Source organism: Dendrobates tinctorius, unplaced genomic scaffold (genome assembly GCF_039654945.1).
Source record: "Dendrobates tinctorius isolate UK_male_01 unplaced genomic scaffold, ASM3965494v1 ptg000241l, whole genome shotgun sequence".
Taxonomy (NCBI): Eukaryota; Metazoa; Chordata; class Amphibia; order Anura; family Dendrobatidae; genus Dendrobates; species Dendrobates tinctorius.
This window is the reverse complement of record NW_027361908.1, coordinates 26,577,862-26,595,740: the sequence shown is the minus strand read 5'-3', so window position 1 is coordinate 26,595,740 and position 17,879 is coordinate 26,577,862. Positions and strand designations below refer to the sequence as shown.

Here is a 17,879-nt window from a genome sequence, read left to right as displayed (position 1 = left end):
TGGCATCAACATGGCATTTCCGGCCACAGAACTGCCGCTCACTGGATTTTTTTTCTTTTTCGGACCATTCTCTGTAAACCCTAGAGATGGTTGTGCGTGAAAATCCCAGTAGATCAGCAGTTTCTGAAATTCTCAGACCAGCCCTTCTGGCACCAACAATCATGCCACGTTCAAAGGCACTCAAATCACCTTTCTTCCCCATACTGATGCTCGGTTTGAACTGCAGGAGATTGTCTTGACCATGTCTACATGCCTAAATGCACTGAGTTGCCGCCATGTGATTGGCTGATTAGAAATTAAGTCTTAACACACAGTTGGACAGGTGTACCTAATAAAGTGGCCAGTGAGTGTATATATATATATATATATATATATATATATATATATATATATATATATATATATATATACACACACACACACACACACACACATATACACATACACACACAGTACAGACCAAAAGTTTCGACACACCTTCTCATTCAAAGAGGTTTCTTTGAATATGTCTTATATTCTAGGTTCTTCAAAGTAGCCACCTTTTGCTTTGATTACTGCTTTGCACACTCTTGGCATTCTCTTGATGAGCTTTAAGAGGTAGTCACCGGAAATGGTCATCCAACAGTCTTGAAGGAGCTCCCAGAGATGCTTAGCACTTGTTGGCCCTTTTGCCTTCACTCTGCGGTCCAGTTCACCCCAAACCATCTCGATTGGGTTCAGGTCTGGTGACTGTGGAGGCCAGGTCATCTGGAGTAGCACCCCATCACTCTCCTTCTTGGTCAAATAGCCCTTACACGTCCTGGAGGTGTGTTTGGGGTCATTGTCCTGTTGAAAAATAAATGATGGTCCAACTAAACGCAAACCGAACGGAATAGCATGCCGCTGCAAGATGCTGTGGTAGCCATGCTGGTTCAGTATGCCTTCAATTTTAAATAAATCCCCAACAGTGTCACCAGCAAAGCACCCCCACACAATCACACCTCCTCCTCCATGATTCACGGTGGGAATCAGGCATGTAGAGTCCATCCGTTCACCTTTTCTGCATCGCTCAAAGGAACCAAAGATCTCAAATTTGGACTCATCAGACCAAAGCATAGATTTCTAAATACTCTTATTACTTTACCTTTATGCCTTATTTGCAGTTTATTTTTTACTTTATTTCAGGATATTTGTGCTTCTTGCTTTTTGTTTTCTCTGGTTAATGGTCAAGTGTTAATATGCACTTACATTGTGCATACACATTAACTTACTTTCTCAGTTCAGACTCTAGTTTTTTTTTTTAGAACTCTGTGTGGCATTGACCTGGTCTCTAATCTGAGCTGCTGTTAACCTGCGATTTCTGAGGCTAATGACTTGGATGAACTTATCCTCCGCAGCAGAGGTGACTCTTGGTCTTCCTTTCCTGGGGCGGTCCTCATGTGAGCCAGTTTCTTTGTAGCGCTTGATGGTTTTTGCCACTGCACCTGGGGACACTTTCAAAGTTTTCCCAATTTTTCGGACTGACTGACCTACATTTCCTAAAGTAATAATGATGGCCACTCGTTTTTCTTTACTTAGCTGCTTTTTTCTTGCCATAATACAAATAATACAGTCTATTCAGTAGGACTATCAGCTGTGTATCCACCAGACTTCTGCACAACACAACTGATGGTCCCAACCTCATTTATAAGGCAAGAAATCCCACTTATTAAACCTGACAGGGCACACCTGTGAATTGAAAAACATTTCTGGTGACTACCTCTTGAAGCTCATCAAGAGAAAGCCAAGAGTGTGCAAAGCAGTAATCAAAGCAAAAGGTGGCTACTTTGAAGAACCTAGAATATAAGACATACAGTATTTTCAGTTGTTTCACACTTTTTTGTTAATTATATAATTCCACATGTGTTAATTCATAGTTTTGATGCCTCCAGAGTGAATCTACAATTTTAATAGTCATGAAAATAAAGAAAACTCTTTGAATGAGAAGGTGTGTCCAAACTTTTGGTCTGTACTGTATATACACAGCTCTACCACTTTGGTGTCTAAAGGTTCACATTAGACATAATATGTAAGCAAGCAACACGCAATCAGTTCTCTGCAGCTTTTATCACCCCTCAATGATACATCATGGGGCAGCACTGCGGTCACTAATCATAGCTTCTGTCACCATTGTCCCCTGATGACGTCCTGTTACAGGGATGGTGATGCAGAAGTGACCGCATCTTCTGCCCCCATCACCTACATCTTCTGTTGCTGCCGCCACAGTCACTGCTTCTGACACTGCTGACTCTTTCCCTAAAATGAATGGTCACGAGTGGGCAGTGACGGAAACCAACGCTGCCCCCTGACGATGATTTATTTCATGTACAAAAGCTGTGGGCAGCACAGGTGGGCCTCACCCTGCTGTATCACCACCCCCCAATGACGCATAATTTAATGGCGGTGAAGGAAGCAGATGGTAGAACTTGTGGAACTCAGCCTGCTTCTATCACAAACTTGAGGATTATTTGTTCTTCTGATGCCATTTTTCAGTGTGGATGATAACAGCTGCAGAGAAGTAACTGCATCCTGCACGACCTATTTGAGACTACCTCAAATGAAAAGTCATAAAAAGCAATGTGACAAAACAGAAATAGGGAATAGCAGGATGAAACAACTGTAGGAAATGTAGCAATAAAGCAAATTACAGAAGTGGGTAGGGTTTAAATAGTTTCTACACTACTTTTTCATTGATGGCGTATCCTTAAGAAGGGTCATCAATGTCTGATTGGCTGGGGTCTAACACCTGGCACCCCCGCCGATCAGCTGTTATCGGGTGTCCACCGGCCGGAAACACTCACTTGTGGTGCTGGCTGTCTTATGATACTGGCTTAGATTTGGTTCTGCAGATCTGCCTCCTATTCAAATCAGTAGGAGGCGGATGTGTAGTACCGTGCCAGAAGACGGCCAGCTCCACAAGTATTTCCGGATGGAAGCCGTCGCCATCAATAACAGCTTATCCATCTGTGGGGTACCGGGTGTCAGATCCCTGCCTATCAGACACTGAAGACAAATCCCATGGACAGGTCATCAATGAGAAAGTAGTGGACAACCTCTTTAAAAATAAATATTTATAAAAGGATATTCTAGGCATCAGACAACCCCTATAATACAAATCTAAAAAAACACTGACATCAACATGGTAAAGCACATTATCTTCTCATACTTACAGCCTCAGTGTGAATTGGATGTACAGCAAATAGCAAGGCAGCTATCAGGCTGGTTCGATTGTCCAGGAAAAGTTTGCAGACTTTAAGAAAAATCACACACACCACAGCATGGAGGAGAAGGTTTAGAAGATGGTACGAAACGGCATTTAGCTCCGTGAACAGATAGTTAAAGCGAAATGTCAGGACTGTAAGAGGACGATAGGATTTATGACTTCTCTCCTAAAAAAGAAAGGAGACAATTAGATTGAGGCCATAAGAATTATTTCATCCTGTGCACACTACACACAGCCAAGAAATATGCAGTTCGCTGTACAAATTTAATTTGGCAGATGAAAGGTGGGGTAGTTCGGTGGCTCAGTGGTTAGCACTACAGCGCTGGGGTTCTGGATTCAAATCCCACCAAGGACAATATCTGTAAGGAGTTTGCATCTTCTCCCCGTGATTGTGTGGGTTTCTTCCCATGGTCCAAGGACATACTGAAAGGGAACTTGGATAGTGAGGCCCAATAAGGACAGAGATCATGTCTGTAAAGTGCTGTGGAATTATTGGCGCTATATAAGTGATTAAATAAATAATGTTATATATAGGTAATGGTTTCAAGTAGCAATGTCAACTATGTCCATAAATACATTAAAAGTTTGGATTAATGAACCATGGACAAGGGACGGCCAGAGGACGACGGCTACAGCAGCAATCAGCAGACACCGCCAAAGATTAGATAATATGAATATTTACTAACCAGTTAATAAAACAAACAAAGGAAAGGATGGCAGATAAACTGTGTATAAGTAATACAATGACAGCAGTAATTCTCAATAACACCGACTAAGTGTATACGCAGGTAAGCTATGTGCCCACGTAGCGTTTAAAACCCGACACCTGAAACCGGACTCCTTCCCAGAAAATGCACGTTTTTTTCCGCGCGTTTTCTGCGCAATTTCTTCGTGGTTATTATCGCGTTTTTCCCGCGATTTTTGCATGCGGAATTCAAGCACTTTCCAAGCGATCTGAAGCATTGCTTGGAATGTGATTGACAGGTTGGTCACACTCGTCAAACAGTGTTTGACAAGCGTGACCAACTTTTTACTATTGAGGCTGCCTATGCAGCATCAATAGTAAAAGATAGAATGTTAAAAATACTAAAAAAAAAATAAAAAAAATCGTGATAGTCTCACCTTCCGACGTCCCGCGCAGCCTTCCCGGGACTCAGCGATGCTCCCGTTCCCAGTAATGCCTTGCGAGATCACTGATGAAATGAGGTCTCGCGTTATTGTAGCGGTCTCGCGAGGAATAGGGACCGCTACAGTATCGTGAGACCGCAACGTCATCAAAGGACTCGCAAGGCATTACTGGGAACGCGAGCATCGCTGAGGCTCGGGAAGGCTGCGCGGGACGCCGGAAGGTGAATAGAACCCGATTTTTTATTTTGAATTCTATTTTTTTTACAGGGATATGGTACCCAGGGCCTGGAGGACAGTTTCCTCTCCTCCAGGCCATGGGTTCCATCCGCACGAGCAGCTCACTTTGCGCATGGTGGGCATAGCCACATGCGGGAAGTAAGCGGATCTCATGCATTCCTATGGGTGCGGAATCGTGGCAATTCTTTGCAGAATCGCGGCGATTCCGCAAAAAGAATGAGCATGCTGCGTTTTTGTCCGCGATGAGATTCCGCCGCGGAAAAAAAACTTATTATTAGCACAGCATGTGCGGAATGCCATAGGAATGCATGGGGTGCATTCAGTATGAGTTTTTTTTAAGCATTTTCACGCCGAAAATCGCGTCAAAAACGCTTAAAAAACGCAAAGTGGGCACACAGCCGTACACTTCAACAGAATAAATAGTTATGTACCAGCAAAATACAAATAATCTATATATAGCGCCAACATATTCCGCAGCACTTAACAGTTGACCAGTTTCAAAGCACAAGTCCTAAGTAACAGCGCTAACAATACAATAATTAAAGCAAAATAAGACGACCCTGCTCCTGAGAGCTTACAATCTACAATGAGGTGGGGGAGATGCAGAGTACAGGTGTGTATTTACAGTGATGGTCCAGTCTTGAGGGAGTGGGGGATAGATATAGTAAATGGGCTACACACGCACACTTACACATAAAATGACTTTGATTAGTGAACATGATAGCCCGCTCTGAACAAATTGTTGTGAGGGATCGCTAAAAACTATGCGAATTGCGGATAGTCCTAGTTTTTGGGGTAGAGCATTCCAGAGGATTGGCGCAACGCGGGAGAAGTCTTGGAGTCGGGAGGTACAGATTAGTGCGGAGGTTAATGCAATTAACCTATTCTATGCATAAATCAATAAAACGAAGTGCTGTGGCAGTACTTTAGTAATCACCTACAGGGAGCAGTTTTCAAATTGTCTCTTACAGACCAATTGACCCTCTATAGGGCTATTTATACATGCACATATATACATTCAGATGTAAGATGGTACTGGTATATCCTGAAACTGAAGTAGAAGGGTTCTTGCAGGGCCAAGTACTGAATAATCAGAAAAGCCACTTTGAAGCTCCAAGGGAATGCCGATCTCTCCAACGCAGGGCCTTCCCTTAGAGATAAGGCCTCACGTGGCACAGCCTAAATATACTTGGTTTCCTCACAGTCGGCTCATGTCAAGCTGAACAACATTTCCAAGAGTCACCAACAACAGAACCAAAGTCATACCGCCCAATTCAGACATTCTCCAAGGATCCGCAGCTTCACTTCCACTCGGACTCTCCTTTGACTTCTCCCAACCACCATAAACTCCTGCTCTCCATCTCTGGCCGCTCGCTGTTGTCCTCTACTGGCCAGATCATATATTACATCACATCTTTAACACTAGTAAAATGTGATTAACCCTTATATTAATAGGTTAGATGAAACAGGATTTTATTTTTTAGGACCACACCTTGAGGAGTCTTTACATTGATTGTAGAACAGCTATCAGAGAATCAGGGTATGTGAACTAACGGAATATATTAGGTTAAATAGCCATGCTAGGGGGATCAAGCACAAATGGCATTACAAAGTATTAAAAGAATATCAGAATTTGGCTAACCAAAAAACAAGTCCAGTTTTAACATCTGAAACTGCTCTGTACAGGTCAGAGGGTATGAGAATGTGGTCTAGCCCAAGTTCTTTATGAATCCTCTGGCTAGAAGTATCTGCCAATTTAAGTTTGCAGATTAAAGGTTTAATATAAAATGTAGTCCCTATTGGACAGAAATAACATGGAATCATTGTCACTTCATAAGAATTTTTGGGCTTCTAATTAGTTTTTAGTCCTTAATAAAATGAAAGTGTTCATTCTAAGTATTAAACATTCAATTGTTTATTTCACCCTACGCCACTAAATAAATCAATATAAATGAACAGGGCACCAAACAGCTGAAGGATGATAAAAATAAAGGAGAATTGTTCCATCAAGGTTCATTAAAGGGAATCTGTCAGCAGGATTGTGCCCAGTAACCTACAGACAGTGTCAGGCTGGCAGCATTATACTGATTAAAAGTAATCATATTAATCAGTATAACAGCGCCGACCTGACACTGTCTGCAGGTTACTGGGCACAATCCTGCTGACAGGTTCCCTTTAACTAAAATTACATCCACAGAGAAGTGCCAGGATAAGGTACAACAGCCTCGAAACTGACAACCTAGAAACAAGAGGGTCACGCCATCCTGACAGATTGTGAGTTATTTTATTTTTTTACATTTTAGCATGGATTTGATACATAAACAAAATGGAAGGCTATGGACCTACAGTGGAATGTGTCATCTGCAGGCATCTTTAAAAGGTATATACCAAAAAGAGAATAGCTGAACTGATTGGTCAAAGTCATAGATGTAATAAAAACCTTTATTAAAAAAAAAAAAAAATGGTTGGTACAGTAGTGTAGTACTATGAGAGGGATAGGTGAACACATTAAAAAAATATTACGGCGTAAAAACCCTTACAAATATTAATAACTGGGTCCTACCACAGGTGAATAATATCATTCCCTTTGTGTCAACATGATGGAGACCAAATTATGTATCTCACGGAAAATAATCACCTAAGTGTGGGAATCCACAACCGTACATACACATTATTCCTATTAGTAAAATAATTTAAATAGTATTAATAGATAAAGTGCACATATAGTGGTGTCAAAAACAATACTATGGCTGAAGAGAAAATGGAATATATCCTACAAGAGGACAGTCAGAAAACTGATCAACAGTATGGACCAGAGGGTAAATCACCTGTCAGACACAGACTATATGTGCATATAATGCTAGTGAGGATACATCATGACAATAAGAAAAATGTCACTAGAACCAGATAGGTAATTAAAGCATACTAACAGTTTTAAAAAATAAATAAATAAAAAAAACACACAAAAAATACCTGTGGAGTGATCCAGGATCCAGACCGTGCGTGTAGCGCCTACCCCGACACGTGTTTCGGTCTGAACCTTTGTCAGGGGGTGGCATCAGACTGGGTGTCTGTGGTATATAAAAACAGTGCTGCCAACAGATAGACCAGGTGCATCAAAATGCGACCATCATTAGGGAAACCCGGAAGGCTACAGTTAGCCGCATCATATGATCCATTGCATCTTTGTCACGTGGGAATCACGTGACATGGCACAAGCCCACAGAGATACAGGCACCGTATGACAGGCAGGCTACTGACGACGCATGCGTACTGTTAGGGTTCTATGTATGGGCCTGTACAGGGTAGATACATGGTCTGATGATCAAAGAGATATGTGACAAACAGAAAGTAATATGAATATTATATACATATTTATTAAGCACACGGACCATTATCAAAATCTAAACAAGACATGTAAAAAAAAAAAAAAGTGATCAGGGTAATAAAACAATACACAAATCATTATCAAACAAATGAGTGTATATGTGCTGCAGTTAAGGTAAAAACAAAAGGGAACACATGATAATATGATAAAGAGTGAATAAAATACATGTATATATATAGATGTACAGTTGTGCTCAAAAGTTTACATACCCTGGAAGAATTTTTGTTTCTTGGCCTTTTTTCAGAGAATATGAATGATAACACCAAAACTTTTTCTCCACTCATGGTTAGTGGTTGGGTGAAGCCATTTATTGTCATACCGCTGTGTTTTCCCTTTATAAATTATAATGACAACCCAAAATATCCAAATGACCCTGATCAAAAGTTCAGATACCTCATTTTTTAATACCGTGTATTGCCCCTTCTTACATCAATGACAGCTTGAAGTTTTTGTGGTAGTTGTGGATGAGGTTCTTTATTTTCTCAGATGGTAAAGCTGCCCACTCTTCTTGGCAAAAAGCCTCTAGTTGCTGTAAATTCCTGGGCTGTCAAGCATGAACTGCGTACGTGAAATCTCCTCAGAGTGGCTCAATGATATTGAGGTCAGAAGACTGAGACGGCCACTCCAGAACCTTCACTTTGTTCTGCTACAGCCAATGACAGGTCGACTTGGTCTTGTATTTTGGATTGCTATCATGTTGGAACATCCAAGTACGCCCCATGCGCAGCTACGGGGCTGATGAGTGCAAATTTGCCTCCAGTATTTGCGGATATCGTGCTGCATTCATCTTTCCTTCAGCTTTGACAAGGTTTCCTGTGCCTTTGTAACTCACACATCTCCAAAACGTCAGTGATCCACCTCCGTGCTTTATAGTAGAAATGGGGTTCCTTTCATCATAGGCCTTGTTGACCTCTCTCCAAATGTAACGTTTATGGTTGTGGACAAAAAGATCAATTTTGGTCTCATTACTCCAAATTTCCTTGTTCCAGAAGTTTTGATGCTTGTCTCTGTGCTGTTTTGCGTGTTGTAGGCGAGATACTTTATGGCATTTGCGCAGTAATGGCTTTCTTCTGGCGATTCAACCATGCAGCCCATTTTTATTCAAGTGCCTCCTTATTGTCCATCTTGAAACAGCCACACAGCAAGTTTTCAGAGAGTCCAGTGTTTCAGTTGTTGTTATTGGTGGGTTTTTCTTTGCATCCCGGAACAATTTTCCCGGCAGTTGTGGGTGAAATTTCTGTTGGTCTACCTGATCACGGTTTTGTTTTTACAGAGCCCCTGATTTTCCATTTGTTAATCACAATTTGTACGCTGCTGACTGGCATTATCAATTCCTTGGATTTTTTTTGTATCCCTTTCCTGTTTTATACAGTTCAACCACCTTTTCCCATAGATCCGTTGACAATTCTTTTGCTTTTTGCATGACTCACAATCCAGAAACGTCAGTGGCTGGGTGACAGATGCAAGAGTCTGTCTGGATTCCAGAAACTCACTCAGCTGTTATGCTCACACACTGATTATAAGCAAACAGGTCACAGGGGAGGATGTTGCCTTTAGTAGCCATTCAAACCCATTTGTGTCAACTCCTGTGCATGTTATCAGGCCAAAATCACCAGGGTATGTGAAGTTTTGATCAGGGTCATTTGGATGTTTTGTGCTGTCATTATGATTTATAAAGGGAAAACACAGCAGTATGACAATAAATGGCTACACCAAACCACTAACCAGGAGTGGAGAAAAAGTTTTGGTATTATCATTCATATTCTCTGAAAAAAGGCCAAGAAAGCAAAAAAAAAATCTTTAACCTTAAGCACAACTGTATATAAGATATATATATACATACACACACACAAAAAAAGTGAAAGACAAGGGAAAGGATGTGAATATGAGAAGCAGGTTATACACATGAACATATATAATATACAGGGATATAAACGAATGAGAAAACAAAAATGTGTCATCAAAACACAAAGCGCAAATACTAATATGTGAGGACATACATATATCAATGTATATCTAATCAGAACATGTGTCAAACTAGAAAATGGAAAAATTGCTAATAGAAAAAAATCAAAGAAATTAAATGACAGAAAAGATAAATAATTAAATATATGTATACATTTTGCGAAGTAATTTGATATAGAGAAAAAAAAACTGGTTTATTCAAAACGGGTAAGTAAAGCCAATAATTAGTCATGGGGTCAAAGGAAGATGAATAAACACAGGTAGTGTTGTGGTGAATTGGAGATACAGACCCACTACATAAATCTATAGGAATGCGACACAGAGGAAGAGAGGGTAGGTGAAAAGGGGTGAAGAGAAAGGGAGGAATACGATCAACTGATATAGCGAAGCAAAACACCACCCAAAAAATGCAAAGCCCAGAAGAGTGATAAAGAAAGCTAAAAGTGCAGTTGATATGATACGTATATACAATTTATTGAGAGTAATGTCAAAATGACTAGGTAACAATACAGGCAAAGGACAAAAGTATATATCATATAGTATGCAAAAAAACACCAAACAATAGATGTTGCTATAGAGGTTATGTGAGGATTCACACACTTCTGTGCTTGTGGTCTGTGAGATACATCATTTGGTCTCTTCATTATGTTGACCCCTAAGGGAATATTATTTACCAGTTATTATTTGTGAATAATATGTTTGTGATGAGGGTGCTCTTAGCTCTCACTGGACCAACCACTTTTTGAATAAAGGTTTTTCTTCCACCTAGGACTTTGACCAGTTCGCCTCTTCTTTCTTTGGTGTATGTTTTTATGAACGCTCTCTTTGGTATGAGTTCGGCAGATACATGTGCCTTTACTACTGTTGTCTAAACCATTAACCCCTTAATGACCGCCAATACGCCATCCCCATACAGGTGACAATCCGGCAGCTGTCGGCTGTACACTATAGCTGACAACTTGCTGCATCAGCCACGATCAGTGTTGGCGCCGTCCATATCTGTATAGTGACTACACTACATCATGTAAATGGTTAACAGAGTGTGGCTTCTCCCTCTTTATCCCCATCGACACCCTGAGATCATGATTGTGGGGTCCTGATGTTTGCCATGGCAGTTCATGGCCAAATAGTGGTCTTAGAGTCTGCCAGCTAAAGTGGCCTGTTCAGAAGTTAGCAGCATTTAGGTGGTAAAAATTTTTTTTAATAATTTTGTAAATTTCCTTGAAAAAAAAAATAAAAAATTACTGCTCCATTTTTAAACCTCCTAAAATGCTAACAAAATAAAAGAACATTTTACAAATGGTGCTGTTGTAAAGCAGACATGAGGGAAATGTTATTTATTAATGTTTTTCTATATGACTATCTGGATTAAAGGGATAATCATTCAAAGTTTGAAAACTGCAATTTTTTGTTAAAACCGTTTCCTCACATTTATGATATTTTTGGTAAATAAATACAAAACATATCAACCAAAACTTACCATTACCATAAATTATAATGTGCCACGATAAAAGTCTCAAAATCACTGGGATTTGTTGAAGTCCCCTCTATAATGTAAAGTGCTGCGGAATATGTCGGCGCTATAGAAATAATAATAATTTTAAGCGTTATCACAACATAGAGTGACATTGGTCAGATTTAAAAAATTTGGCCCAGTCACTAAGGGGTTAATCCTTGTTTATTTTGTCACATATACTGTAATACTTACCCACGTTTGTCTAACCATCTTTAAAGGGTATCTGTCACTGGGGTTTTCTCACCTAATCTTAGAGCTTCATAATGTAGAAAGGGATCCAGATTCCAGTGATGTGTCACTTAATGGGCTGCTTGCTGTAGTTTTGATAAAATCACTGCATTACTAGCAGAAGATTAACACTAGAAGACTATTAAATCTGCAGTCATGTAGTCCTCCACACTCAGGAGCTCTGATTAACACAACCCCAACCTTTGCATGGCAGCTTTCTGCCTATGCAGTGTACACGGAAATCTGCTAATCAGAGGTGTGGATGGGGTTATACAGGGTTCAGCATTCAGAGAACTGATATGCCTTCAGCAGAGAAAACTGATTTTAACCCCTTTACTCCCAAGGTAATAGCTAGGTAATGAGGTAATAACTCTGGAACGCTTCCATGGATCCCGGTGATTCTGACACTGTTTTCTCGTGACATATTGTATTTCATGTTAGTGGTAAAATTTTCATATAACTTGAGTTTATTTGTGAAAAAAAACGGAAATTTGGCGAAAATGTTGAAAATTTCGCAATTTTCCAACTTTGAATTTTTATGCTCTTAAAGCACAAAGATGTGGCACACTTAATAAGTAACATTTCCCACATGCCTACTCTACATCAGCACAATTTGGGAACCAACATTTTTTTTTGTTAGGAAGTTATAAGGGTTAAAATGTAACCAGCGTTTTCTCATTTTTACAACACCATTTTATTTTTAGAGACCACAGCACATTTGAAGTCACTTTGAGGGGTCTATATGACAGAAAACACCTAAATGTGACACCATTCTAAAAACTGCACCCCTCAAGGTGCTCAATACCACATTCAAGAAGTTTATTAACCCTTAAGGTTAATGTCAGCGATCTGACATTTTACAGTGATGTCCCCCCGGGACATCGTGCTGCGCTGGGGGTCTCAGGGAAGCACGGAGGGAGCCCCCACCCTGCCAATGCTTCCCTGATCCTCCCCAGTACACTGCAATCATGTTTGATCGCAGAGTGCCGGGGGTTAATGTGCCGGGTGTCAGCTGTGATAATTAGCTGACACCCAGCCGCGATCAGCAGCGCTCCCCCCGTACTATTCCGTCCTTGGGACTTAAGTCCCAGGTCACATGGACGGAATAGTACGTCTAATGTAGGAAAGGGGTTAAAATAAACCGCAGCAAGCAGGCTAGTAAGCAATGCATCAAGGAATCAGTGTCTCTGTACCTAAATCAGCTCTCAGTTGGGGTGGGAAAAACCTAGTGACAGATTCCCATTAAAGAGGCTTTCCAGGCTTGAGCTACAGATTGGGAGAAATGCCCATAACCAGTATTTGATTTTCATACAGAACTGAAGACTGAGAGAAGCGCATGAGAATCTAGTTGGAATGCTACTTAATGGTGGTCACGGACCATTTGCTCAGTCTGGAAGTTGAGGGGAATCCTGATGGTATGCGTAATGCACACTGTCAAGATTAGACAATTTGAAGTTAGAGTGACAGAACAAGTTTAAAAAACCTTTAACATCTACGTAAATAGAGCCTATGCAGTCATGTTTTTGACTGTCATATTACTCTTGAATATTGCACTACATCCATAGATTTTATGGGCACATACCTTAGTTACACATTATGTTTTGCTTATATAGCGCTATCATATTCCACAGCGCTTTACAGACATTATCATCACTGTCCCTGATGGGGCTCACAATCTAGACTCCCTATCAGTATGTCTTTGGAATGTGGGAGGAAACCGGAGAACCCGGAGGAAACCCACGCAAACACGGGGAGAACATACACATTTCTGATTTGAAACATCTTTCTCACGGATTGCTAGACATGCTAGAGTATAGAATATTATGGAGGTATTCTCCTAGAGGCCTCACTCTAATCCCACAGAAAGCCATAGTAGTCACTCAGGCCTCACTCCCATAGCAGGACTCAGACTAGTCTTCTGCACATGGAACGTTACTTTGCCTCTACACCAGGCTCAGATTCTACATGGATCCTACTAATGGAGGGTGGGTGGTCCTGTGGCATGATCCACCAGATATCTGGTGAACAGAGTAATTGGTCATCTTAGAGTAAAGACCTTGGGGTTGACATTCAGATACCTGATCAAGTATTTCAATGGGAGGTACATTCACACTAACCTCAGACATTGGTGTCCCCCAAAAGTCATTTTGGAAAAGCTTCTTTATGGGTGTTGTAGGATGCAAATCTTTATTGTCCAAAATTGCAGAGACATCATCAAAGACAAATCCACAGAAGAGACTGTTCCAATAACATATTACCACAACACATGTCAACACTCCTATTTCCTTTAGGGTAACGTCAGCCATCATCTTAAGAGCTTTCTTGAGACCTAAGTCACTAAAAAGGACATTAAAAGGAAAAAAAATGTTATCAACCGTATTATCCATATAATTATCAAAATTGTCCAATTCAGAATTCAACAAATTTTAAAGGGATTAATGCAGCCTAGATTGTTGGGGGTTAGACGTGTGAAACTTCCACTGATCACTAGAATAGGGGATCCTACGTCACAACAAGATGTTTAAATGGATCACGGGTCAAGACTGAGCCCTGCCCGTCCTTTTGAAGCCCTCACCAATGCCAGGGAAAGCTGACTTATGTTGTGATGCTTATTGATGCTTACAATCTAGATGTCACTTTCTTACACGAGTCCGATCTTGTGCTGACACTACAGATATACTTGCCCCGTTCCAGGAAGGAGGCAGATGGGAATCCCCGAACTACAGGAGCTTCTCACTAAATTAGAATATCAAAAAGTTAATTTCAGTTCTTCAATACAAAAATGAAACTTATTATATAGAGTCATTACAAACAGAGTGATCTATTTCATGTGTTTATTTCTGGCAATGTTGACCATTACGATACAAAGATCATGTCACTACTCAGTGGCACAAAGATCAAGAGTGAAACAATTTTGAATAAAAACGCAATTTTTATTAAAGAATAAACAAACATATACCCGTTGCCTCAAACCACAAAATACATGAGCAGGGAGAACAGCAATAACAGAGGGATACATAATTTGCATTATCCCTATATACTATATTGCATAGACCTGTTGTAGTATAACTTAATTAATACAAAAAGGTCTTCATATATTCAAGAAAATATTATAGCAACCATAAATAGGTGAACAAAAAAATCATTGTGCAAAAATATATTCCTATATAATAGTGCCATATAGTACTAATGCCACATGGGGAGGATAGGTTTTTATACCCAATTAATTTAAATAAAAAAGCGTATATCACATATTTCTCCTGCCAAGGAATTCATTAAGTAAATACAATTACACAGGTTTCATTGGTACAAAAAAACCACCGCCTAAATTGTCATATCTTCCCATGTCCACATAAATGATTAGTCCCAGTAAACAATTGAAAAAGGACAGACACATATTACCTGAACCTATAAAGGTCTCCTGGACACCATTGCATGCTGTCTCCCAGCACCCTGACGCGCGTTTCGCCCGTGCTTCTTCCTGATTTTTTGTTCACCTATTTATGGTTGCTATAATATTTTCTTGAATATATGAAGACCTTTTTGTATTGAGCATTTTACCTAGCAATTTTTGCTTTCTGTACTGTGGAGGATATTAGTAGCTCTTTTCTCAAATAAGTTATACTACAATAGGTCTGTGCAATTGGTTTCTATAAAAATATTTTAGGAACAAAATATAGTATATAGGGATAATGCAAATTATGTATCCCTCTGTTATTGCTGTTCTCCCTGCTCATGTATTTTGTGGTTTGAGGCAACGGGTATATATGTTTGTTTATTCTTTAATAAAAATTGAGTTTTTATTCAAAATTGTTTCACTCTTGATCTATGTGCCACTGAGTAGTGACATGATCTTTGTATCGTAATAGTTTGTTGGAGTGGAGCCTGTCCCTTGGGACAATGGGCTTGGGTATTGTGCTTACTAATGTTGATGATTATAGCTTACAGCCAATGAAAACCCAAAAGTCATTATCTGAGTATAATTTAATAATTAACAAAAAACACCTGCAAAGGCTTCCTAAGTGTTTAAAAAGGTCTCTTAGTCTGTTTCAATAGGTTCCATAATCATGGGGAAGACTGCTGACTTGACAGATGTCCAGAAGGCAGTCATTGACTCACTCCACAAGGAGGGTAAGCCACAAAAGGTCATTGCTAAAGAAGCAGGCTGTTCACAGAGTGCTGTATCCAAGCATATTAATAGAAAGTTGAGTGGAAGGAAAACATGTGGTAGAAAAAGGTGCACGAGCAACTGGGATAACTGCAGCCTTGAAAGGATTGTTAAGAAATGGCCATTCAAAAATTTGGGGGAGATTCACAAGGAGTGGACTGCTGCTGGAGCCATTGCTTCAAGAGCCACCACAAATAGATGTATCCAAGACATGAGCTACAAGTGTCGTATTCCTTGTGTCAAGCCACTCATGACCAATAGACAACGCCAGACGAAAGTAAATTTTGCATTTCATTTGGAAATCAAGGTCCCAGAGTCTGAAGGAAGAGTGGAGAGGCACAAAATCCAAGCTGCTTGAGGTCTAGTGTGAAGTTTCCACAATCAGTGATGGCTTGGGGAGCCATGTCATCTGCTGGTGTAGGTCCACTGTGTTTTATCAAGACCAAAGTCAGCACAGTCGTGTACCAGATTTTAGAGCACTTCATGATTCCCTCTGCCGACAAGCTTTTTGGAGATGGAAATTGTATTCTTTATAAGGATTTGGCACCTGTCCACACTGCCAAAAGTACCAATACCTGACTTAGAAACAACAGTATCACTGTGCTTGATTGGCCAGCAAACTCGCCTGACCTTAACCCCATAAAAAATCTATGGGGTATTGTCAAGAGGAAGATGAGAGACACCAGTCCCAACACTGCAGATGAGCTGAAGGCTGCTATTAAAAGCAACCTGGGCTTCCATAACACCTCAGCAGTGCCACAGACTGATCGCCTCCATACCACGCCACATTGATGCAGTAATTGATGCAAAAGGAGCCCCGACCAACTATTGAGCGCAACTACTGAGTGCATTTACTGCACATACATTTCAGTAGGCCAACATTTCGGATTTTAAAATCATTCTTCAATCTGGTGTTATAAAGTATCTAGTATAGACTATAGGTGGCGCTAGTAACTGTGGAAAAAAGAGAGGAACACTTTCTGCAAATTAGGAACACATGTGATCAATAAAATATAAATAATTACAATTTGCACTTAATAATGAACCCCTTTAGCTTCTAGTGATCTAAAAAATACACACAATTGAATTGGATTGCTCCAAGTTAGGTAGTTATTACCTTAGGGCCCCGTCACACATAGCGATGCACCAGCGATCCCGACAACGATATGACCTTGTCAGGATCGCTGGTGTGTCGCTACATGATCGCTGGTGAGCTGCTGCCCAGTCGGTGACAGACACTCCACGCTCCCCTCTTGCAGCGGCGCGCCGGCATGCAGTGTGCACGATATGAAGCTGTGGCGTGACTAGTTTCGGAAAAAACACGGCTTCCTTCATCACGGATCCCTGATGAAGGAAACCTTGTTTTTTCCGAAACTAGTCGGAGAGGAATTGGTCCACTGCGCTCCCTGTAATCTATCACGTGACCGGTGACATCACGAAGGTCCTGTTTGCTCATCTCACGCCACAGCTTCACATCGTGCACACTGCACGCCGCTGGAAGAGGGGAGCGTGGAGTGTCCGTCACCGGCCGGGACAGCACTCCTGAAGAGCCGTGCTATTAACCCACATTTATCTGGCAAATATCATTCAATCTGACTTCACATCAAGATATACAGCGCTCTTTACTGCTCCTCTCGAGTCCAGACATCCACTAAGATTACACCTAAGGTAATAACTACCTAACTTGGAGCAATCCAATTCATTTGTGTGTATTTTTTAGTTCACTAGAAGCTAAAGGGGTTTATTATTAAGCGCAAATTTTAATTATTTATTGGTGTCATAAAGTATTGTAATTTACTGAGATAATGACTTTTGGGTTTTCATTGGCTGTAAGCCATAATCATCAACATTAATAGAAATAAACACTTGAAATAGATCACTCTGTTTGTAATGACTAATATATGAGTTTCACTTTTTGTATTGAAGAACTAAAATAAATTAACTTTTTGATCATATTCTAACTTAGCGAGAAGCTCATGTATACTCCGCAAACACTCAGTTTAATATA

General features: G+C 40.4%; 1 protein-coding gene across 2 annotated transcripts in view; it reads right to left on the bottom strand.

The window, feature by feature from the left end:
- TMTC3 (transmembrane O-mannosyltransferase targeting cadherins 3) overlaps window positions 1–17,879 on the bottom strand; it is a 177,241-nt gene that overhangs the window by 127,561 nt on the left and 31,801 nt on the right. For both annotated transcript variants that reach the window (XM_073557002.1, XM_073557001.1), the window contains exons 2-3: window positions 13,821–14,040; window positions 3,189–3,407 (exon numbers count right to left, since the gene is read on the bottom strand). In XM_073557002.1, coding sequence (XP_073413103.1) covers window positions 3,189–3,407; window positions 13,821–14,012 — 411 coding nt within the window. In that variant the 5' untranslated portion in view covers window positions 14,013–14,040. The remainder of the gene's footprint in view (window positions 1–3,188; window positions 3,408–13,820; window positions 14,041–17,879) is intronic.